Here is a 24,709-nt window from a genome sequence, read left to right as displayed (position 1 = left end):
GACTGCGCGGGCCTTGCCGCGGGACGTGCGGAGGGCGTGGGCTGCTGCAGGCGCAGCGGAGGCTTTGGTTTCAGCCACGCCGCCCTCCAGCACAAGCGCAGAGTAATAAGCGCGTGCCAGGCGGTGTGGGCAGGGCTGGCTTTTAAAACTTTGATCTGCCTAAGGGTTATTATTTTTAAAAATGGTATGCTGAGATATACTTAGTTTCATAGAATTACATTTCATATAATTTGTAATTGATAGTTCCGTGCAGTAATGATTATAATGAAATTAAGATGCAACAAAAATGTAGCTGTCGTTGCATGAAGCTAAGTCTGTATCAGCATATTTTCATTTTAACTAATAAATTATATGAAGTAACGACCAAAAAGGAATGCGTGAAAAAGTTGGTGAGTCTTCTCCATGTAGCTGTTGGAAGCTCTCCTATGAATCAGTCCCCTTTAAGACACTTTTAAGCATTTGTAAAGATCATACAGCCCACCGCCAGCGAATTAATGGCCGTGGGCTGTGGCCTCAGGCTCGTGGACACCTGCGCAGTCGGTGAGCAGACGGGAGGTCGGGGACCCCGGGGCTGGGGGCTGAGGAGCAAGTGCCGAGGAGAGAGTCTGTGGCCCCCACACACTTCTAAAGAGGGCTACATGGGATCTTTGGTAAAGGTACCAAAGCGTGAAGGAAATATGTGGGAATGCAGGTGAGGGGAGAGACCGACTTGACATTCCTCCAGGAAGCAGAGAAGGAAATGCAGAATCCGGTGAAAAGTAACGGCCCTGAGCACGGAGCGTGAGCACCGCGCGGCGCTGCACGGCGAGGAAGACTGTGAGCTGTGGCCTGTGCCCCACACTCCAGTCTCGCAGGACAGCAGGGTGCTCGCCCACAAAGCCCTCCCACGCGGCCCGTCCGGCCAGCGCCTGCTGAGCTGGGGCTGTGCGTCCTCACAGGGGTTGACGTGGGTGGCTGGGACTAAGCCCTCCCACGCGGTCCGTCCTGCGGCCAGCGCCTGCTGAGCTGGGGCTGTGCGTCCTCACAGGGGTTGACGTGGGTGGCTGGGACTCAAAGGCCCAGTGTCATTGGTCTTTGGTGTACAGATGCTGGACAAGTGACTTCCCTGGGCTTCACTTGAACTGACTGGGTGGAACAAATACTTGTTGAGTGGGTACAAACTTCCAGGCATGGGTCTGAGGTAAGATACAACGGCAGGCGGCAGTCAGGGACCGCTGGAGCACTTACTCCGAGAAGTGCTAGTCCAGGGTGTCACAGATGAAGTGCAGGGAGTGCCGCGGAGCAGGTAAGGCCGAGAAGGGAGCAGAGGGGTTGGAGTGAGGAGGAGGAGGCGGATGAGTGGCAGCTGGGCACCGTAGCTAACGCGCAGGCCCAGGCTGGGGCTCGGAGCCCCAGTAGGCAGCCGTCTGAGCTCCCACTTTGCAGGCCAGGCCGGCGCTGTGCGGGACTGGGCAGAGGTGGGGCAGCAGAAGCTTTCGTGGATTCAGGCACTGGGTCTACTGTGACACAAGACAGAAAGATCCACCGGTGTGTGTGGTGTGGGTGGGGACAAGCAGGCTGTAACAGGGCCACCGGCCAGAGGCTTAGACAAAGAACCCGTTTCTCACTGACCCAGAGGACAGCAGCCCGAGACCCAGGGGTCACGGGCCCGTCTCTCGGCCTTCTGCTCTGGCTCACAGTGGCCGCCTTGCGTTCTCACGGCCTTTTCTCTGTTTCCTGACGCCTGTGGATTTGCAGTGGACTCTACTCAGCCCGCAGTGGAGAGGAAGGCAGATGGTCCATGGCTGGGCGAGTGGGAGGGGGAAGTGGCCCTTTATTAGGATTGGATCCTTCAGGGGACCAGAGTTTGGCTTTTCAGTTTAAGGGTTTGGGGGTCGGTTTTTAACAAGATTCGGATGCCTGTGAGACACCCACGCAGCTGTGCAGACCAAGCAGTTGTGACACAGTAGATCCGAGATGGAGGTACCACTGTGGGCTCCGCCCCGCAGACCACTCCGAAAACCGTGAGCCGGGTGAGGTCACCATGGGGGTGAGGACAGAACAGAAGAGAGCCCTGCGTGACACACGCCTGTCATCCAAGCACGCAGGGAGGCCGGGCAGGAGAAGGCACATTCTAGTCCAGCCTGGGCAACTTGGATTTTAGCAAGACCCTGTTTCAAAATTTAAAAGGGCCCGGGGATGTGTCTCAGTGAAGGCCTTGGGCTTAAGCCCCAGGCTCGCAGGAAAGGAGAGGGGAGGGAAGGGGAAAGGGAAAGGAACGGGAACAGCTCAGAGGTTCGCGCTGCGGTGTTCAGTGGCTGAGCAGCAGAGGAGATGGGAGGAGCTGGGTCCAGGTGCCGGGGCCTGGGGCACAGGGCGGCAGCTCCAGCACCGATAGGCTGACTTCTGAGCTCACTGGGTAACTTTGATCTCGGAAATTTTGGTGGAGTGGTGAAAATGAAAAGCGGATTTGAGTTTCAGTGGTGAAGGCGAAGGCAGCACACAAGGACGACTTTCATTGTTATGCATTTGTTTTGAGGAACAGACTAAACTTGTGATCCTCCTGCCTCAGTCTCCCAAGTGCCTAAATTACAAACCGTGCCACCCACTTGGCCACAGCAACAGCTCCTCGGGGAATCCCAGAGGAAAAGCGGGGTGCCACGGGTGCCACGGGGGCTCGCTCAGCTGTTCGCATGACGTTTGCCATAAAATGGTCTGGAAAGGGCGATGTAGCTCAGAGGGCTGGAGAGAGAGGCCGTATCTGGGTGAGCATGCTTCACACCGAGTGCCAGTCACAGGTGTGGCAGCCATGCCTACAGGCCCGGAGAGGGACACTTGGAAGCCGAGCCCCGTGTGCGGGCAGGGGCCTTGGGGACTTGGGCAGTCAGCGAGAGCCGCTATGGGGCCAGCTGCCCTCTGCACACCAGTGCCCTGTGGACAGCGAGAGCTGAGCCACTGTTGCTCTGTCTGCAGCCTGATCTTCCCTGGCGTCCGCCTGGCCTCCGACAGCCAATTCAGCGACTTCCTCGACGGCCTGGGCCCCGCGCAGCTGGTGGGGCGCCAGACGCTGGCTACTCCTGCGATGGGTGAGTTTGTCCTGTGTTCTTCTGGAGTCTTGAAAGCTACATTCTCTAAATCTCATACAGACAAGCAGACAGTATCATCAGCAAGGATAAAGTATCACTTTTCCTACTGTAGTTTCTAATGGTTTTTAAAGGAAGACGCTGATAAAACTTTGAGTGTATGTAAGTGTCATAAATACTGGGGAATAGCGGGAAGCCCAGGCTGTGGCGCCTGACTCTCCTCGCACCGTAGTAAGTGTGCTCGTCTCCCTCCAGGTGACATCCAGGTGGGAATGATGGACAAGAAGGGACAGTTGGAGGTAGAGATCATCCGGGCCCGCGGCCTTGTTGTGAAACCAGGTTCCAAGACACTGCCAGGTGAGAGCGGGGGGTTTCAATTTGGAGACTTTGTTTGGCTGGAACCTCGGTTCTTAATCAAATCAAGGAGACAAGTCATACCTGACTGGTCTGGGGCCATCGTGGTTGGTGTGATTGTCCTGTGCTGTTCTGTGTCCCCGGTGGGATATGTAAGGTATTACATAAATACGGGTAGGACGGACCACTGCCAAATAGAAACTGCCAAGGTGTCACACAGTTCACTTTGTCCCCACGTACCGAGAGCCTCTTGCTTCCCGTCAGTGGGTGCTGTGTTCTCCGGTTGGTGAGTGTTCTCCTGAGGCGCCGAGGCACTGGCGTTGGAATAGAATCAGTGAAGGCCCCGCAGCGGCAGCTGCCCCGTCCGCTGGGTGTCCTTGTGGCAGGGCTGAGCCTCCTGCTGTGTGTGGGGAAAGAGAGGCACTGTTAAGCCTGGGGCACACATTTCGCACTGAAATGTCACCAGGCCTGGCACAGCGACTGCAGAAATCGCTGGATGTGCTGGATGAAGCCACTCTGAGAGCTTCGAAATCAGTCTCTAGCCTTGGCACCTCCACTGACTCCTAATCCCAATCTCCTGACTTGTGTATCCTGCGGAAAGTGAGATGCCGTGTAGACGGCTGACTGTGCAGCCCGGCTGTGTGTCTGTGGGGCCGTGGGGCCCGCCGGCCACTGTCTCGGGAGCGTCGTGACTGGCAGCGTGCATGTGCTCGTGACTTTCACGAAGCATCTGTCAGATGGGTTTTAAGCCCCAGGATTCATAACTAGCTGCCTCCTCCCACTAATCTGAACACACAGCATCAAGCCCACCTGTGTATTCCCACACCCACCAGTGAATAAACCCCTGGAGTGAAGGCATCTGTGGGCATGAACAAAACAACACGCTTCCGAGCCAAGCGCTGGGACATGAGGCCACCATGACGCTCCTGGTGCTTCCTGGAGAATTTTATTTACTGCTGGGATCTGGGTAACCGGCTGGCAGCACTGCTGTGTTGCACCCCTGCGCTGCTCAGCATGGCCCTGTGGGGACCGACAGGCCCAGATGCGGCTTTCTGCCCTGATGGCCAGCCCACTGCCGAGGTCAGTGCAAGCCAGGTGCTCCAGCCGTACGCACACCTGTCCTGCCTCTGCTCTCTCCCCAGCACCCTACGTAAAGGTGTATCTGTTAGACAACGGAGTCTGCATAGCCAAAAAGAAGACAAAAGTGGCAAGGAAAACGCTGGAGCCCCTGTACCAGCAGCTGCTGTCCTTCGAAGAGAGCCCACAGGGGAAGGTGTTGCAGGTAGGTGCTCACTCCCTCAGCCCACGCGGTACAGCATCTTCCTGAAGCCAGGCCTTGCATCTGCCACCCTCGCAGCTGACGTCCTCTGAAAACCCCACCGCAGTGGCAGTGCTGTTTCCTACAAAGAGAAGTGTGGGCCCCCACTTCCGTCACACCCACTCCGGTCTCCTGGACCGCGTCTGACCCTACCCCCAGCAGGTCTTCCCATGAAACTTTGGAGTCAGGTAGTAAAGACAGCCGTCCCATTTACCAGGACTATGTAACTTTCCTGTCTTCTTCTTCTTCTTTTTAATACTGGGAGTTGAACCCAAGGCCTGGTGCATGCTAGGAAGCATTGTACCACTCAGCTCGATCCCAGCCCTTTTTGAATTTTAGTTTGAGACAAAGTCTTGCTGAGTTGCCCAGACTAGACTCAAACTCAAAATTCTCCTGCCTCAGTCTCCCAAGTAGTCTGGGATTGTAGACATGTGCCAATGTGCCTGGCTTAACTGGAGCCTTGATGTCAGAAAGTTAACTGAAAGCATTTTAGTGTTGTAATGTATTTCGCAAGGTTTTTGTTGGAGCCGTGATTATACTGACATTACTCCCTATTTTGCTGACAGATCATTGTCTGGGGTGACTATGGCCGCATGGACCACAAATCCTTCATGGGAGTGGCCCAGATACTTCTGGATGAGCTGGAACTGTCCAACATGGTGATCGGCTGGTTCAAACTGTTTCCCCCTTCCTCCCTAGTAGACCCCACTTTGGCCCCTCTGACGAGAAGAGCTTCCCAGTCATCTCTGGAAAGTTCAACGGGACCTTCTTACTCTCGTTCATAGCAGCTGTAAAACTGTTGTCACAGCAACCAGCGTTACAAAGACCCACAGGTCGCAACCCCTGGTAACACTGCATGCTAATGTCGTGTCTTCTGAGCCTGTGTCCAGGGAGCCCGCGTCCTCCGAGGAAGCTGCACACTCTGTGCCCTAGCGAAGGTCCTCAGGCGATGAGCAGAGCAAGCAGGGCTGTCAGGTCTGGTGTTCGGTGACCCTCGCATTCTGGTCCCATCTGAAGCCATGAGTTAATCTCAAAGAACCAGTCGGTTTCATGCAACAAAAGCCCTTTTCAATGGCACCTTTATATTTTTATCGTTCGTTTTTCTTCATTTGTCTGACCCAAAGCCCTGGTATGCCACAGAAATGGAGCTTTCCAGCCGTAAAGCCGGGTCACAGGTCCAGGAAGCAGCAGGTGGAAAGCAAGAGACCAAAGAAGCCGTCGGGACCGAGTGTCTCCCGCCCCAGCCGGGGACACCACGTGCAGAGCGTCCGGCCACAGCTCACATGCTAATGCCGAGATGCGCTGGGCTCTGGAAACCAAACTCTGTGGCTACCTGTACTGAATGAAACTAAAGACACTTTTTTTGCATGGACACAGATTAGCTGAATACTTAAATTATTTTCTTGGGGCTGCAACTTGCAAAAAAATAAAATAAAATCAGCCATTTTCAACAGTTTATATTATTTTTAAAAATAAATTTCACTAGTGCATGGTTTTAAAACTGGGAGAGAATGTGACAGGGTGATATACAGACATACCATGTTTATTCTTTATCAGTCTGTATTTTGGCAGACATTACAAACAAAAATACTTTCTAGAAGATACTTAAAATTCTCTTTATGTGACAAATAAATATAATATATTCAATTTATTTCCATGTTAAATTTACAAATCTTACGAAGTTCACTATGTACAAATTTTTCACATCTTCCTTCCTTTCCTCTGTCTCATTGTTCTTTCTCTTACAGTCTTTTATTTTCTTTATCCCTACCAGAGTAAACCTTATTCTAAAAAAAACGATGTTTTTGATCTGACTCTCTCTTCTACCCCATGTTTGATTCAGAGCTGTGGATGGTTCTGAATTTTTGAATTTCTCAAGGGAAGAAATCTGTTTAAGAGCTCTCTTTATTTCAAGCATGTTGGAAAGGGTTTTGCAACATGGCTTGGGAGTACAGTGAAATAAATCACGGATTTGACAAAGGAGATATTTGAACTGTTGCAGTTCATTGTACAGGGCATGGTCATTTTTTTTCACCTTCAAAATTCAGTTTACAGAAAAACCCCAAGGTCATGTGGCCATCACAACTTCTAACAAATTTGTTTTAGCACCAGCATTATTCATACAAGGGTTAAAGTATTGTTTCTTGGAGGTCTTAGATTTTGTTTGTTTTTTAATTTGTTAAGACCTTTTTTTTTTGCCAGTTTCCATTTACTGTGAATAGACACAGCTAAAACTTGGAGCTGTAAAACACAGGGCGGTTTATCAATTCATTTTTCTGTAGTAAAATTCAATTTTTCACAAATTATATTTCTAAAGAAATATAGTAGACATAATTTGCAACAATTTTAAAACTCCAATTTTTACATGACTCAGAGAAAGTCGCTGTGTCTATGAATAGCTCTTGCTTGATGCCATCACCGAAAGTCTCCAGTGCTGTTTCCTACAGAGAGTGCCCGAGGTGGAAACTTTTGCCTCTCTTTGTCCTGGCTGCTCTTCCTGTCAGAAGTCTCTGTTCCCTCGGAGAGGAGGAGTCACTGGGTCACGCCTTCAACCACCTGTATCCCTGGGATTTATGCATGCCTTGATAGCGTATTCTTATGGATCGGTTTCAGTTTCTTGCAATAATTTTTGAAATCCACATATATCCCATTTGTTCAAATGAGAGCCATGCATAAAGATTACTCTTTCTTTTAAATTCAGCGCTGACCATTCAAAACTGTCATGCTTGATATGGTGCAGAAGTTAAAAGGAGTATCACTAAACATGCCTTCTCTTTATGAACTTCACTGAAACTGTGTCTTGACATTCTAGGTGTGTGACGGCCCAGGCAAGTTTGTCCAAAGAACGAATAAAACTTTATTGAAATCATTTAGACACCTGTGTACCAGCAACAGTTGATTTCATAGACCTAGAGTGTCTGTGCCACCCCTTAGAATAAACGTTCACCATTTTCCTGACCCTAAGAGGCAGTCGCACAAGTTTTGTGTGTATTCCTATACAAATTATTTCTAATTTTAATTAGAAGGACATGACCGTAAGGGATATTTGTACATACTTGTCATTATGCAGTATTTATTTAAAAGTCGATGTGTTTTTTTTTAATTTTCACACGTCTGCGCCTCGACTTGTGGTTTAGTTGTGTAAATAGCACTAAGCCAGTGATCACTGCTGCCCTGTACATAGTGTATTTTAATGTAAAGGGGATTCCAGTCAGGAGAAAAAGGGCAGATGTTTCCTGTAACAAACACCAACTAATGTAAGTCAACTTCATTCTGGTGATGGTGTTTAACACTTTAAATAAACCATTTTCTTTATACACGGTGTCTGCAGTGCTTTCTCTGACGTCTTGTCTCCCTCAGCACCCCCGTGACTCAGATGGCAACATCCTTCACCACATCACTCCAAGACTGACATCAGGGCACCGCAGGCTCTGCAGCCCCAGAAGAGCATGAGCAGGATTTCAGGGCAGCCCTGCCTGTCACCTTACAGAGTCACTGGGAGGCCCCACGTTCTCCTCATGCAGACGTGTGCAGTGTTCCTGTCCCAGCTGGCTCCTCTGGGACAGCGGAGGGAGGAGACCCCGTGGCCCTCTAGGTTGTTCCTCAGCGGGTGCATGGAGTGGCCTGATGTCCGATTCTTAGTGATGAAGATCTAAGCCCTACCTGGCTCATCATGGAAACAGCTATTTCCTCCAAGTGTTATGAGCTGGGTCCCGTCAGGTCAGGTGGAAGCCGGGTAACACGGTGACAGGATTGCATGCCTGTGCTTGAGCCCAGGGCGGACCACATGTGGGGTCAGGAGTCCCAGGCTCACACGGCACAGGAGTGCACGTCCAGTCTCCCCACTCCGTGTGGCTGAGGTTCAGAGGTGTCCCTGCTCTTCCAGGAGAGCTGGAGCCAGGGGTCTTGCTGCAGGACAAGGATGTGCCCAATGCAAGTGTAGACTCCTGAAGGAGTCCTTGGGGTTCCCTAGGACAATCTTGCAGCACCCAAGGACCTGGGGTGGCCCTCCAACCTCTGCTCGGCAAGTGGTTAGAGAATTTCAGTGCAATGGATCGAGAGCTTAGCCTCAATTTCCCTTCTTATGTTTATACTTCTGGGGCCTGAGATCCAGTATAGCTCTCTCCTTTACTAGCTGCTTATGAGCCCTTCATTCGGAGTCTGTTTCCTCTAAGGGGAGCGAGGAACAATGATGGTGCCTGAGCCACGGGGTGCAGAGTGTGGAATGGGGTGAGATAGGAAGGGGCTTGATGCCACGGTGGGCCGACAAGAGGACCAGCCCTTGCTGCAAAGATGGTTGTAATTATTTCCACAGGTGCTTCTGTTTATTCTTCTCTTTCCGGGCACTTCTAATTCCTTCGACTACTCATCACCTGCTAGGAATCTTGTCATCTGGCCCATTCTGCCCAGAATTAAACAAGCAGCTCCAGATGAGCAGTGGCCTGAGAAGAGTACTACAGACTTGACCTCCAAGGGTGCTTCCTGACCCTGATAGCCACTGTCTCCTGCCTTCAGGGGAATGGCCTCCTCATCCTGGCTCTGTGGGTTTTTATTTTTAGCTAAGCATGGATATAAAAGTGTTCTTGCTAAATATTTTTTTTTTATTTTGTCCAAAGTCATTGTGTTTTTGTCTCATCAGGTGGTATATGGTTGGCTTTTGTTTTTAATGTAGTCTGATAGCTCTGCCCTTTTAATTGGAATATCTAATTCATTTACATTTAGTGTCATTACTAACATAGCTGGTTTTACATCTAACATCTTCATATTCATTTCCAAGTTTTCCAGTTTTACTTTTGGTCTTCTGGTCTTTTCCTGTCTTTTGGGTTAATACATTTTTTGATATTCCATTTTATCACTGTTTGCTTTGCATTGGTTTTTTTATTGGTGTGTCTAGGTAGATTATAAAATATATCCTTAACCTATTACTGCCAATTTAGAGTTGATATTTACTATTTTATATAAAATGTGAGATTACAATAACAAAATTATTCTACCTATCCTTTTTGCTATTGTAGTCATTTAGTTTGCCTACATATGTAATAAAATGTCATAATACAATGCATTATTTTAAAATAACATTAAATACTCAGTTATATTTCACAGAAATTAGAAGATATTCTATTTCTTGTGGTCTTCCTGCCTCAGCCTCTCAGAATAGCGAGATTACAGATGTACACTTGTGTGCCACCAAGACCGGCAACATAGTTGTTTTTCAGCAGAGCAATATGATCTAGGTCAGTGATGCGAACCCTTCAGAACTTGCAGCGATGCGGGCAGCCTGCGGCACCGTGCGAGCCAGAGGCTCCCCCGGCCCGTCTGGGTTTATCGTATCTGTGAATGGTCGATGGCAGCTGGAGAATGGTTGGCCACAGAAAGGAAGAGAAGGAAAGGAGAGCAGCAAGAGGGACAAAGTGGCCGGGCTGGGACCAAGGGGGCACTGTGGGGACCGTGACACGGTGTGAATGGAGCCCGCGAGGGTTTGTGGGCGACACGGAGTGGGCTCCGGATGCGGAGGTCGGCGGAGCGGTGCTTCCTCTTCCGGGACGAAGTAGGAAGTCCGGGCAGAAGTCTGCAGGCGTCCGAGAAGCAGCGGAACTCGCACTTCGGGGAGTCAGGCCGAGGGGCAGCCAAGCAGGAGGCAGGGACTCGCACCCCCGCTGGGCACGCAGGCGGCTCCATCGGACACTGCTGACGGCGACAGGACGGAGCGGGTCAGCCCACACGTGGCTCCTGAAACTCCCGCACGGCGATGGAGGACTCGTGCCCGGATCAGCAGCTCGTGGGAGCCACAGGGCCGTTTCCCAGTCAGTGGGCGCGGGAGTGACCCGGGCGTCGGGCAGTGAGTGCCGTCCTTGCACGACAGCCCCGTAGGAGAGGACAGCACGGAGCTCTGAGGACGGGCCCCACAGGACGGCGGGAGGCCAGGGCACAGGGAACTGGCTCAGGCGGGCTCCCTGTGCCAGGTGCTGCGGCCGGGAAAGGTCTTCAAGTTCCCCGCCAAGGGGCCGGGCGACCTCTGGGGGAGCAGCGGTTGGGACAGAAGAAGCCACCCTGGGGAGGGGCCACGGAAGCGGAAGCGGAGGCCGGGCTGTGGGAGAGGAAGCCGAGGCGACAGCAAACTCACTGCTCCACACTGCCCAGGCCCACCTCTCAGCTGCGCCGCCCACGGTGTCCCTGGTGGATTCTCCTTGCCAGACCCAGACGCCGTTTTCGGAGCTGGGGAGAGGAGTGGGTTCCCCTTCCCGGGACTTGCCTCGGCCCGGGGGACGCGCTGTGTCCAGCTTTCCAGTTACGTTCCAGTCAGATGGCAGGTGGAATGCACTCCTCTTTCAGTCTTCCCTTTGGCCCAGGAGCGGCAGGCAGCAGGGTCCCAGGGGCACCGGCCCAGCAGACCCTGTAGAGGGTGGGCTCTGCACAGGCATGGGCAGGGCCGAGAGATGGCAGGAGGCCATGCATGCTGGGCGTGGCTCTGGCTCTCGTGGACACTGCTGCGGTGGGTTCCTTGGCTTGCACTTGGGTCTCCTCCTTAGGTCACCCCCGTGCTGTGGAGATGCTGCGGGTGGTAGCTCTCTGTAGCCCTGGACCAGGCCGGGCTGTAGAGGACAGACGGCTTCTTTCTGAAGCTTGGGACCGGCCCTCCTGAGGTGGCATGCAGCCCACCATGTCCTCTTTCTGGTTTTGTGACTTGAGTCCCATATTCCTATCAGGCTGTCCTTGCGGGGCCTGGAAAGGGTGTCCTGGGCCTGCTCTTCCGGCCTGGGGTTGAGAGGGAAACTCACCACAGCTCTGCAAATCTCTGCAGCACCCCGTCTCAGGAGGTGAGAGCAATCACGGTCTGAAAGTGTCCTAGGGAAAGCGCGGGAGTGCCCTGTGGCGTGGCGAGCTCCTCAAAGGCCACTTTGTGTTCACTGAGCTTCCGTGGTCCCCACGCTGTCCCCAGCTGTAATAGAGGCTCTTTGGACTATTTGTCCATTTTGTACCATGTCCCCTTTGCTCCTAGGCAGGGCCCAACAGGGAGGGGCTCTGGTCACCTCAGGTGAAGTGACGTTTGTTCTCCTGGCCAGTACAAGGCTTCCTGTCCTGCCTGGGCCCCTCTCCGAACACGGCCAACCTCCTGCCGGCTGAGTCTGGTGTCAGGGCTTGGGGGAGACTTTGCTCCGAGGGCTTCAAAAGACCTGGTCCTGATGTGAAGACAGACAAGGGGCTGGGAGCTGTGGAAGGGAGAGGGTGCAGGAGGGGACAGGGCCCCTTTCTGAGTCTGGAAGCCACAGCTCCCGTCTGGCATTGGCGCACAAGGGCAACAGCCGGTCCTCCAGATGGGTGAGCCAGGCTGGGGTGGCATCAGCTGTGTGGCCTGGAGAGGAGGGGCTGGGTCATGTGGCCTCGCAAGATGGGCCAGGTCCTGGAGCTGCGCAGGCTCAGACCCCAGGGACAGCAGCCGGTGCCCTGGGGCTATGGGTCCCAGGATCAGAATGAGAGAAGACCCAGCACACCTGCCAGACCAGTGTCAAAGCACTTTGCTCTTCCAGCCTAGGACAGGACCGCCACCAAGGGTTGCTAGGAGATGGGCCCTTCTCCCCGAAGCTGGAGGGGTGGTCAGGGGAACCCAGCCTGGATTAGTCTTGGCGTGTGGTGCTGCTGACTTTGGACACTGACTGGGCCTGGCTTGGGTCCTTACCAGCTCTCGTCCCCTCAGCAGGGACAGTGCCCTCAGGCCGTTGTGCCACTGCCAAGGCCTGGTGGCTCTGAGGCACAAGGCCAGGTGAGGACAAGGCTGCTGTGTCTCCTGCTGGCAGGTGGGTCCTCGAGGGCTGGCAACACAGAGTCGGGGCCGCCGGAGGGGACAGCACCTGGTTGCACTGGGGCTGTGGGAGGTTTGAGGAAAGATGAAGACGGGTCACTGCCACTTTTGCAGCTCCTCACTTTCTTCCTAGTGCTAAAGAAAGTGTAAGTCCATGACCTCGTGGGAGGATGATTGTGAACATCTGATATGATTGTTGGCGTGGGGACCTTAGGTCCAACAGCTTGGGTCTTCAAATCCGCCCTGCCTTGTAGGAGACCTACAAAGGGGAAAAGGTGACCTACAAATCTGTACAGATGTTGCTGACGGTGCAGTAAATCAGCATGACCCAGCACGCTCATCGCTCAAGGACAATTCTGGTCCGTGTGTCGCTAGAGAAAGGGAGGCATCAGCCTGGGCAAGGGAAAGAGGAAAATGGCATTTTGGGTTTGTTTATTTTTCAGTATGCTTATTTTTTCACATTAGAATAAAAGTGCAATAAAAATAACATATAAACAAAGATGTTTACTGTAATTCAAAAGTAGCCCAGAGAGAATTGAGTCGCGAGTACCAAGTCCCTGCGAGGTGTGGGATTGCCATGCACAGCCAACATGGAGCCTGAAGATGCAGGAGCATGGCAAGCGAATGCCAGGCTGGGCCTGACGAGCGACTCCGGCAGAGACTTAGGGGACAAAGAGTGACACGAACACTGTTCAGGGCACATCTTTAAATAAGAAAAGCAAGGTGAAACCACACATTTTAAACAGCTTCCGCATTGATTTCAGGCTCTGTTTTTCACTGATCATCTAAGTGTGTTTGCACCTGTGACACCAAGGATCCTGGCACGGCCTTTTCTTTCTCCATGGTGCCTAAAGTCTCGGTGCATCTCCAGAGTAAAGACACCATGTGCTGTGGGAACGTGCTGGGCACCACAGAGCCGAGCAGCTGGAGCCCAGCCTGAGGGTAGGTTAGAGAGGACGTGCATAGTAAGGAGACCACAGGCCACATCTCTGACACGAGGCTGAGGCCAGAGGAGTGCTTGAGTTCGAGGCCGGCCTGGGCTACATAGTGAGACCCTGCTTCAAACAAACAAACGAGAACAGGAAGGAGACCTGACCCAGCCAGGTGACCTGTGGTCACATTCTGGACCAACAGGAGAGAAGATGAGTGAGTTCTTCTCCAGCTCCCCAGAGCTCCAGGTGAGGAGACCCAACTTTGCCCATCTGTGTCTGAGGGAAGCCTGTGGTTTTAGCACTCACCTGATTTTGCCTTCTCCACAGCAAAGTCCATTTCACGATGTGATTTTATAAATGAAGGCTCCATTTTCTGACTGAAAGAGGCAAAACATTCCACCTGTCCTGACTGTGTCTCAATGTCCCCCAAAGCCTCATGTGGTCAAGGCTATTTCTGCAGAGTCTGAGTGTGGGCCTGAGGGCTGCCCACCCTACGTAGTCTGAATAAGATGAAAGGGGCAGGGAGATGCTGTTGAGCCTCTTGTTGCCTTTGCCACCCCGTGGGCACCATGAACCGTTTCTTCTCTGTGTTTGCTCCTTCTGCCACCAGGGACTGCTGCCCCTCTGCCATCCTGCCTGGGGCCAGCCAAATACGGACTGAAACCTCTACAGACTGTGGGCCAAATAACCCCTTCCCTCTAACCTTGGGTGTCAAATATTCTGTCTCAGCAAGGAGAGAAAAGTAACCAAGGAGCACCCTTCTGAGGACTCTTACCTCTAGGTCACCTCCACCCCATCATAAGCTGGAATCAAGAAGAAGGCCACCTGGGCCGCCTCGCAGACACTGACAGCCCACCCGCCCACCCCACAGGGCCTGGGCCCCGAGAGCCCCAATGCCTACAGAAGCTTAGGTTCCACAGACACTGGCGTGGCATTTGCCCACGGCTCGCAGTCCTGCCACTGTGGAAACACGGAAGTGCTGCCCTGCCATTGCCTGCACGGCTCATCCCTTCTGGGCTCTCCGCTTCCTCCTGCACTTCTCTTTGCACGCAGGGCCCTCCCTTCTCCACAGGGCACAGAAGAGTCTGCAGTCCAGAGGTTTCCCAGTGGTGGAAATGAGACGGGACATCCCGGCCTGGGGCCCCTGAAACTTTCTCTCGTGTTTCAGGCACACCTGATGCTTGCACACTGCGGGTCAGCTGTTCTCCATCCAGGGCACTGCATTCTGATGAGGTGGAGTGCAGCATCAGGCAGTGCCCAGAACTTTTCAATTTTGACACACTTTGGATTTCAGCTATTTGGTGGTTCTGGTTTATTTGAGACAGGATCTCACAGTATGATTCAGGCTGGTCTTGAATTCACTGTGCAGCCCGGGCTGGCCCTGAACTCATGGTGATCCTCCTGCCTCAGCCTCTAAGTGCTGGATTTACAGGTGCATCTGACACCTGGCTTGATTTCATATTTGGGGACGAGGGATATCACTGCCCTGGCTCTGAGGACGTGGCTTGGTCGAGGCTGGCGTGAGGGCTGATTTGTCTCGGCTCTGCAGACAGAAATGAAGTGCCATGACTAACAGCGCTCCGGAAGTGACGTGTGCGGAGCAAAAACAGGAGGGACAGCTGTCACCTTGTGGTTGTTCTGGGGCAGCTGCGGGTCCATGGCTGGGGCCTGTGACAAGGACACCAGGATGATACCACTGCTTGGTGAGCAGCGCCAGAGACGGGCACAGCCTCTGGGCTCTGGTCACAGACACTAGGCTCGGCTTCCTTCCTGCACCTGGAGAGGTGCAGCAGACTGGGTTGAAGATGGGGGCAAAGCGGCGTTTCCTCTGCCGTTTTACGAGTTCTCCGTGGTCTCAGAGGTGTCTCAGCAGCCTTGTGTGAGGAAGTGATCTCCAAGGTGGCTCGGGGAGGACAGGAGAAGCTTCTTCCCCCTGGTGCCTTCTTCAGCTGCAGTCAGGACCTCTGAAGGTAACCTGGCTGTCAGAGCCCGGCGCTGTCCCTGGGCCTCGGCCCCGGGTCCTGAGGTCCCTGCAGGTGCAGCTGCCACTGGTCCAGGCCAAGGTCTAGGCACAGAAAACGCAGCATCCCCACTGGGGGAGTGCACACTTGGACCTGGGGTGTGGAGCTGAGCTTGGGGGCCTGGGGTGCTGCTGGGAGCCACTGAGGAACACTAGGGGCAGCAGCCATTGGAGCCTCAAGAGTCCCCTAAGGCATGAGGTGTCTTGGCTCCCGCCGGGAATTTGGGGGGCCCTTCCAGGACCCACACAGGAAGCGACTGGGGAAGTGACTTTCTGGTCAGCTGTGGCTTTTGAGGGGGCTGCCTGGATCTGAAAGGAAGCAGAAGCTCTTGGAACACCCACCCACAAATCTAAATCTCTTTTCCCAAGCTAGATAGTGAGATGACTTGACGTTTTTCATGCTTAAATTTAGAACAGCTCACAGATCCTGAACACCACGTCACAAGTGGCACGGCACAGTTCCGACTCAGCCTCCTGTGACTCTGTCCCCAAGGAGCACTTCCTCTTTCCCAGACAGCATCTTGAGTGGGCTCACGGACACGAGGCTGGGGACGAGGCCCACCTGCCAGGCCCCACTGCCCTCCAGTCCCAGCCCCAGGACAGCCTCCCCAGACTCCTGGGGTCCCAGAGCTTCCAGGGGAGGCCGGGCTGTGTCGCGTGGCGTCTGGTGGGCAGGGCACCTGGAGACTGCTGGTCATCGTGACGGTTGCAGCTCCACTGTCCTCACTTCCTGCCCGTCACAAGCCTACAAGATGTCTCCCAGCCACAGTGCACAGCTGCAGTGCAGGGTTGGTGACTCTCCCAAGGGGCCCAGGGCACAAGGCCGGCGTCTGGGGACCCCAGGCCTCGAGACCCCTGGGTGTCAGCGAGGACACCACGGGAAACGAAACCAGCCAGGCCCACAGAGGCTGGACCCACACTCCTGTCCGAAGTCTTGAGCAGTGGAACTCGCAGAGCTGGGTGGTTCTGCAAGTGGGGGCTGGGAAGGACAGAAGGAGAGGCTTCCAGAGCCCCTTTCCCACTGTGGCACCACTGGGAAGCAGCACTCTGCATTCTTGAAAACTGCCCAGACTAGTTTCGGGGTTCTCACTACATGGACACAAAGACCCCACTCAGTTCGCCATGCTCCCCTGTTTCCTGTCGACATACTGGACACCCTTCAAAAGAAACAAAGTGTTAAAGAATTTTAAAGTTCACTTTTGAGAAAATTGCTGTTGATCTTAGAAATACAGGTCCAATGGAAGGGGAAAAGGTCAAAGGGAGCCCGTGACCCAGGGTGATCCAGCCGAGGCCCCTCCCCTCCTACCCACGGGAATACCTGGCCCTCCAGCCCTGATCTGTTCCTCCTCCCAGGCTGCGGGGGAGCTCCTGCAACCCCGATGTGTCCCCCAGAGGACAGGCGGGGGAGCAGCCGGCTGTCGGATCTGCGGTGTCCTGGCTCTGGGACACAGGTGAGAAGCACACAGAGGAAGCCAGACACGGAAGGGGCGGAGTCCGCGCTCCCAGCCGCCTCCTTCCCCTCCCGGGTGTGGAGTGAATCCCCAGCTTGCAGCGTGGTTTCCGGTGGACAGGAGCTCACACCGAGCACGCGGATGCACCCGCCTGTCCACTGCAGGGCCCAGGGACAGGACAGGGGACGAGAGGGGTGCGGCTCGGGGGAAATAGGACCCTTGGCTCTAGAGGCCCAGCGAGCCTCTCCCAGGCCAGGCCTCGGTGGTGCGGGGAGGCCAGTCCAGGGCCATGGGCTGGTCTGGAAACAGCGGCGTCCTCACCAGGACAGCAGCACATAGTGCCTTTCGCTGTACACTGCCTGCCAGGCTGAGTGCAGGCCAAGGGCATGGAGCAGGCAGTCAAAGCCTCAAGGCTCCAGCTGGATCCTGTGCTCTGCGGGATGTGGAAACCGAGGCGCACATGTGCGTTGTGGCTCCTTGGGCTGGAGCGCACTGGTGAGACAGCCGAGACCGTGCTGGGCAGTGAGCCGGCCAGCAGTGTCCCACTGTGACGCAGGGAGAGCCGTGTACTGACCCTTGGCAACCGGGCTTCTTCCTGGTCCAGTCTGTATCCGGGCTGGCCGACAGTGGAGCCTCAGGCGGGGGATGGAACTGTGCCAGCTCCAGGGGACAGCAAGGCCGTCTGCTGAAATCAGGCCTGCTGGGGGCTCAGATGACACTGAGCTAACCTCTGCATCCTGCGGGCAGGCCCTGTGAGTGTTCCAGGCCCAGGTTGGGGTGCTCCTTGGTCCCCGGAAGCCCCACCTGACAGGGTGCAGGAGCCCCAGGAGGAAGCTGGTATTCCCGGTACCAGGGGGGCCAAGGCTCTGTTGTCCCAGTCACTTCTCCCGTGAACCCCAGTGTGGCAGGGGTGTCTTCCTGACCTCAGGGAGGGTCACATTCTCCTGTGGAAAGGGCACAGTCACCAGCTTGGCGCAGGGACCCAGTACCTCTGAGATCTGTGCCCTGCCCCTGGCTTAGTGACTTCTGTGTGGCCTGTGTGGACAGAAGGCACAGGCAGTCCTCCAAAACCAGGTCCTCAGGGAAGGGGACATACACTGTCCCTGTTAGCTTCTTTGTGACACATTACCATGGTTGCCCCAACATGAAAACACAGCAGGGGTCTGGGCTCTGGGCTCTGGGGGTCCCGGCTTCTGATGACCCAGGCCTATTGGTGTCACCATCCCTGGGGTGGCCCGGGACCCCTCTGTCCTTGCCTGACCTGCTCTGTGAGACCCATCTCCCTGGGCCCCTGGAAGTCAGCTGGGGCTGCTGGGGACAGAGCCTGGCTTCACAGAGCCTTGAGTGGGGGGCCACCAGAGCCCAGGAGCGGCTGCCTCCAGCCAGCCCGGCTCTGCCGTCCCCTCCACCTGAAGCCCTGGTCCTGCTGTTGGTAGGATGTCGCCAGCCTCGGAGTCTCCAGGCTCCCAGGGTGATCCCCAGGGTGCAGCACACAGCCTCCCGCGGTCTGGGCCAGCTGGGCAGAGCACTTTTTCCAAGGCCTTCTCAGAGGCCTGTGGGAATAGGGCCATGGGGTCTGGGGACAGAGGACAACTGCAGAGCAGGCTCCAGGCCCACAGCCCCCTCCGAACACTGTGGACTGCAGAGCCCAGGGCTGCAGACAGAAGGGAGGTGCACCTGGTCCTGGATGCTGGCCGGGCTGGTCTCCCGGCCGCCCTGGCCCTCTGGCAAAGGAGGGCATAGGGCCTGGCAGGCAGGGTGTGGGGGCTGCCCTGGGGGACCCCAGCCCAGCCCAGCCCATGCCGCACCCACATGCAGTCCCCAGTGGAACCTGGGCTGCAGGGTGAGCGATCTGTCTGGCCCCCCAGGAAGAAGCCCACAGTATACAGGAGCGGGCGGCCCACTGGGGAATCAGCGAGAAAACTTGGCGTTTCCTGTGTACCATGCTTTCCAGTGAGCAGCTGTGCCTGGCGAGTGTCCCCTGCGGCCCTGGTCCTTTCCCTGGAGAAGCATGGAGGAGGGAAAAAGGTGTGAGGGGCTCGGCCTCTGCAGCCTCAGTTTACCCATGAGCAAAACAAGCTGCTTCCCCATTTCCTGACCCATGAGCTGACTTAGGACCTCTCTTCCCTGAAAATGCAAAACCTCAGAGGTGAGGCAGAGGTTGGGCCAACCGAGGGGCAGCTGTGAGGGCGGAGGAGCGTGGAGGGGCCGAGTGTGCCTCCTGCGCCCACAGGAGCCGAGCAGATGAGACGGGGCCCCACATCCGGGCTCCTGTGGTGAGAGCTGGTCCAGGGTGGGCTCAGCCCCCCGTGGGCGGGCCCTGTCTGCCGCCTGTCATCCCTGTGTTCCTCTTCTCTTCTAGCCAGGACAGCACTGTGGCCCTTTAAGTCCACACCCGTTCTGCCCTCCTTGGCCTAGCACACCTCCCTGTGCCATGCAACTTCCCCAAACTCCCCTCTCTCCTATTTATTCAAGTGTCTCTTCTCTAATAAATTCAGAGCTTAAGTCAAGAGTTAGATCTGATCAAGATTCACATCCCCCAGGCCTATGAATTCGGGAGACTCTCACGGTGAAGCATAGGCGCATGTCCCCGGGAGCAGGGAGCGCTGTCCGTGTTGGGGCTGCTTGCGCTGTTGAGCTCACCAGGTTTTGTTCCTGAAGCAAGACTCCAGTTAGAAGTAACTGTAAAAGGTGCAGGAGGATCCTGAGAAGTTCTCAAACGTGTCTGTTTTGCCTGCGTGATGATTTTAAGGGGTCACTTGGTGTTTTCTGGCGTCTCAGCCAGCGACAGCCGCTGCTGTCAGTGAGGACGCTGGGCATCCATCCAGCGCTTGCGTCTCAGCAGGCTCAGGGAGCCTTGGCCACGGCTTCCGCAGGCGTGAGAGGGGTGAGCAGGAACCCTGTAGAGACGTCTGAGGTCCCACGTTTCCTGGGCACCGTGCTGACCTGCAGCTCCACTCTTAGGCCCTCCTAGTTGCGGGTGTGAGGGTGGCGGTGAGGCAGAGAGGCTCTGCCCTGGCTGCAGTGGGCGGCCGTGGCCCAGCTCCTTCCCACCTCTGCTGGAGAGAGAAGGAAGGGCGGTGCAGGCTCAAGGGCCTCCCCTGGGCTTGAGAACACCCCAGTTCACTTTGCTGGAGTTGACTCAGGACTGTCCCCCTGAGGCTAATGCCACCGTGGTCGGCCGGATCCACGCTTCCCTGGCTGGCCCTGAATGACTGGTCGCTCTGGGAGGGAAGGAGGAGGCTGAGTCAGGGTGGTGTGACCCACTCATTATTTCTGGTTCCCTTTTCCCTGACTTATATTCAGACTTGCAGAACCTCGGGAAAGGCAGTTTATTTTTGCACACAAAGAAGAACCTGAGACATGTGAGCAAACTTCCAGAATATTCTTATTTCTAAATTGTTTGTTTTTAAGCGTTAGGGAGTTGGAGGAAGGGTTTGGGCTGCAGGACCCTTTGGTGGCTCTCCTCCACCCTGTGCTTCCGCTGCTGGGGGTCAGCAGGAGGACGTCCTAGTGCAGGTATATGACTGTCAGCCCTGGCGGACAACCAGGTGTGTGTCCTGTGACACCTGGCCTGCAGAGATGGGCCACAGGAAGGGGCAGCTGCCTGGCTGGGGTGCCCCACACATCACCAGCAGTGTGGGGATGGGTGGGCGTCCATGGTGCTGTTCTGCGCACCAGTGCCTCCACGTCTCCCCCTCTGATAGAGGCATCTGGCTTCCTGCTCTCCTGGGCTGGAGGAGCAGGGAGGGGTGAGGAGGAGGCCCCCACTATTTGGGCAGCTGGGGAGAACAATGTGTTCACCAGGCCCCAAATTTGCAAGAGCTTTATAAAAGGAAAGGAAGAAAAGGGAAGGGAGAGAGCTTTCGTCCTCCTCTGTCCCTCTCACCGGTGCCAGCTATGGAAATGACCGAGGTGGCCCAGGCTGAAGCCAGCTTGGCCTGCAGTCCCCTGGCCTCTCAGAGCTGGCTGGGCCATTGGGACCCTCAGAGCCCACAGGTCATGGTGGGGAACCTTCTGTCTCCTGCCAGGCATCCCCTCCGCTCTGCCCTGGTAAAAGTGAGATCCTGGAGGCTAGGAGCTGCAGGAATGGGGACCTGAGGCTCTCTGCCCCTTTGGGAGCCCAGCCCTGGGCTTCTGCATGGAGCAGCTCTGAGGACCAGGGCTATGGGATGGGGAGAGGCAGCAGTACCGGCTCCGGGAGTGGACTCCAGACCCCCAGCCAGAAGGCAGTGCCCCCTCCTCCTGCACCTGTGGGCTGCTCTGCCAGCTCCACAACCATGGCCCAGAGAGCTCCTAGCTGGCCCTCAGCTGGAGACCCCATTCTTATTTCCCCTTTGTGGTAGGCTGAGCTGGCCTTATCCTGCTGAGCTGCAGGGAAGGTGCTCAGGAGCTGGTCAGATTCCTGCAATGGCCAGGCGGCTGGAAATGGAGGTAAGAGAGGGAGCCTGTGGCCCCCAGGCGGCTGGTGCTGTTGTCTCTGAGAGCCAGATCAGGGTCAGGGTCAGGATTGGGGCAAGGGAGGGCCAGGGTCCCCTGGAGAAAGCCGTGTGTGTGTGTGTGTGTGTGTGTGTGTGTGTGTGTGTGGCACACATCTCCACAGTGATCTTTGCTGCACAGGGTAGGCAGGGTAGCAGCTGCTGTGTTGTCCATGGCAACAGCTCCTCTTTGCAAGTGGAGCACAGGCTCCGCTCTGCAGACCCCAGGCTGGCCCTGCTCCTCCATAGCCCCGAGGGTCGCTCCTGACCCTAGCTGTGGATGTGGGTGGCGCATGGGGTGTCTTTGTGGAAGACTCGGGAGGGAAGCACTGCTGGGAAAGTAGGGACCTGTTCTGTGTGGGCAGGGCCGAGGCTGAGGGTCCAGAATAAACACCCTGATAATGGAAGCAGAAGGAAGAGAGATGCAGGTCAGAGGGGCAGGGGCCAGAGAAGCTGCTGGAAGAAGCAGTGTAGAGATTCAGAAAGGCTTGGTCTGCTAAGCACAGGAGAGGGAAAAGAAACAGAGTTAGAGCTTTGGGCAAAAATAAAGATTTCCAAGGCAGAGAGGAGACCTTGAATGCAAGAGACCAGAAACACTTGCAGTGTGGTTTCCAAAGGGTCCAGGGAGGAAAGGGACACAGTGATTCCAGGGGAGGCTGGCAGAAGGCTGGCAGAAGTGGCAGGAAGGTGCAGGGAGGTGGAGCTTCAGAGGTTAAAGGTGGCCACCAAGGGACTGTGGTCAAAACAGCAAGAGTGCTTTAAAGCATTTGAGCTCATGGTTACTTTTTAAAACTTAGGAGATGGTACTCAAAGAAATCCAGATATTTCAGATGTATCTCTTTTTTTTCCAGCAGTGGGGATGGAACCTAGGGTCTCTTGCATGATAGGCACGGGCTGCACCGCTGTGCTGCGCACCCAACTCAGAGCGTCTGGGGTTCTGAGCAGAGGGTAGTGGTGCACATCTGGATCCCAGCACTCTGGAAGGGTAAGGCAGGAGGATCGAAAGTTTGAGCCCAGCCTGGGCGACATAGCAACTTAGCAAGATCATGTGTTAAAATAGAAACAAACAACCAAACAAACAAATGGAGGGAAGGAAGAAGAAAGGAAAAGAATATCTAGATTTCTACTCCTCACTGAAACAATCTGGTAATATGGAGTGTGGAAACAACCTGGAGAAAATATTTGCGGGCAGGGCAGCTGCTACTCCTGCAACTTAAATGAGGCCAGAGGCCCTGGATGGCCCCTGCCCGGGCCCCAGCATCTGTCTCCTTATTTTCTTCACTTCAGGCACCCACCTGGCCCCTGAGAGGTTGGTGCTGCCCTGAGCCCAGCTCAAGAGAGGCAGCTGTCTTCCCTGTCCCCTGTCCTGGGGAGCTGGGGCTTTGGAAGACAGTGGGGCTGTGCCCAGAGGATGCCAGGCTCCTGAGGATGGGGACAGCATGGCCTGTTGGAGGCTGATCAGATCTCCAATCACCTGACTAAGGGTTAGGCGGCAGGACCACAAAAGAAGCAAGATCTTAATGCATAAATGGGGGCCCAGGATGGTCAGAGCTTTTATCAGGCTAAGACAGCGTCTCCTGGAGCTCCCCACTATTTACTGAACGCACAGCTTCTTGGAGGAGTAAGAGGCGGTGCAGGGAACAGGAGTGCAGAGCAGTGACGAGAGCAGGGTCCTAGCAACAAAGGCACGAGACATTCCAGCAGGAGCAGATCACTGATTCATGGGAAATCTGTTTTTTTCCATAGATTGATTTCTGCCTCTATAGAAGTTTTCTGTAGGAGTCAGGCTGCCCTTAGCAGCACTGTTGTCTTGCCACCCAAGACATTACAGTGTCCCGGACCATTGAGTCCTCCACTGTAGCCAGTGGTGTGGGAGCTGTCCCTTTCCCACGCACAGGCTGCTGGTCTTCAGGCAGCCATGTGGCCTCATAGGCAGACTCGGACTTTTAATATGAAAAGCCAGTTTATGAATTTGTAGCTTGCCTACAGTGGTCTCCATCACCAGCCGGCATTGTCCAGCCCGCGTTTCAGGTTGCAGTACAATTGCAGACCCGGGAATGCATTTCTGTCAAGCCACAGCTGTATTTGAAGACTGGGGCTGCAGGACTCCAGGTCCTGCCCTTCCAGGGTCATGGAAACAGGGTTGGAGTCCGACCCCTCCCCCTGCTGTCTGTGTGACTGCGCTGAGCCTCTTTCCGCTTCTCAAGTGAGTTGTGAGAAGAGACATCTGTCATCCACACAGCCAGCCCACAGGCTTCGCACTGAGCCCTGGAGAAGCTGAGTGGTGTGGGCCCTGTGGCTCCATCAACCCAGGCCACCAGCACAGCACGGTTTAAAGCAGGACTCACGAAAGGCCAGAGATGCCCATGGAGGGAAGAACCAGGTCTCTCCCAGCTTTGCAGAAGCCCAGCGGGCCTTGGCAGGTCCCCTAGCCTCTTCGTGTTTTGTTTTTCTTAACCCTCACAGTGAAAACTGGCCAGTCAGATGTCAGTCCTCTGCAGCTGTGACCCAGTTCAGAGATACTCCTTGGCATTTATTTAGTTTAGGTCATTTAATTAAAATGAATTAGAATGCCATAAATGTCGGAGTCAGCTCCTTGGCCCTGGTGGCCTCTGGTTGTTCAGTCCCCACGTATGGCCGGCGGTGCTGGGGTGGACAGCTGGGCTTGGATGTCCCTTACCAAGCTCTTACAGCTGCTCTGCTCACTGGGAGGAAGAGCCTCAGGTGCAGCTGGACTTGCCAAGTCAACCCTGCATTTCCCTGAGAGTCCGTCATTCCCAGCTCGTGTCCAGGCCTCTCCCGTCTATGAAGCCCCACCCCACAGCTCCAAAGATAAAATGTAAGAATCCGGGTGTCTGCTGAACCTTTAAGGAAGGTGTCTTTCAGAAAGGGCCAAGCAAGTAGCAGCAGTGTGTGCAGTCTGACTCGCTGATCTTCCTGGAAGGAAGGAACTGAGAGGAGAAAGGTGAGCATGTGGTCAGTGTGGCCACCCCACCTCTGGAGCCAGAGGGCAGAGCTGCTCCAGCAGAGGCAGTAAGAAGGCACAGCTGCGTTGGTCCCACCCCTTCTTTCCAGGGTGTCAAGGTGCTTGGGAAAGTGGACCTGCTTCAGCCTTCTTACTAGCAGGCTGCAGGCAGGCCTGCTACTTGTCAGGGAGAGGAGGCGCCCAGTGGGGAGAAACACACCCCCCCACCACACACACACACACACACACACACACACACACACACACACACGCGCGCGCGCGCACCGCAGAGGGGTGGCCCGCAGCGGCACAGGGCTGGGTCTATGGC

General features: G+C 55.1%; 2 protein-coding genes across 2 annotated transcripts in view; both read left to right on the top strand.

The window, feature by feature from the left end:
* Window positions 1-8,050, top strand: part of Rims2 (regulating synaptic membrane exocytosis 2) — a 408,447-nt gene extending 400,397 nt beyond the window's left edge. The window contains exons 39-43 of the mRNA XM_033759701.1: window positions 409-540; window positions 2,440-3,065; window positions 3,318-3,419; window positions 4,559-4,698; window positions 5,301-8,050. Of these exons, the coding sequence (XP_033615592.1) occupies window positions 409-540; window positions 2,440-3,065; window positions 3,318-3,419; window positions 4,559-4,698; window positions 5,301-5,519 (1,219 nt within the window). The 3' untranslated portion in view covers window positions 5,520-8,050. The remainder of the gene's footprint in view (window positions 1-408; window positions 541-2,439; window positions 3,066-3,317; window positions 3,420-4,558; window positions 4,699-5,300) is intronic.
* Window positions 8,051-10,092: 2,042 nt separating this feature from the next.
* LOC104853929 lies at window positions 10,093-12,933 on the top strand. Its single transcript, XM_033759699.1, has 5 exons — window positions 10,093-10,554; window positions 10,606-11,022; window positions 11,442-11,552; window positions 12,431-12,530; window positions 12,669-12,933. The coding sequence occupies exons 1-5, from the start codon at window positions 10,093-10,095 to the stop codon at window positions 12,683-12,685; spliced, it is 1,107 nt and encodes a 368-aa protein (XP_033615590.1). The 3' UTR covers window positions 12,686-12,933.
* Window positions 12,934-24,709: the final 11,776 nt, after the last annotated feature.

This window comes from Fukomys damarensis, unplaced genomic scaffold, assembly GCF_012274545.1.
Source record: "Fukomys damarensis isolate Sample0158 unplaced genomic scaffold, DMR_v1.0_HiC HiC_scaffold_5, whole genome shotgun sequence".
Lineage (NCBI taxonomy): Eukaryota > Metazoa > Chordata > Mammalia > Rodentia > Bathyergidae > Fukomys > Fukomys damarensis.
The sequence above is the reverse complement of the archived record's forward strand: the minus strand, read 5'-3'. Positions and strand labels throughout refer to the sequence as shown.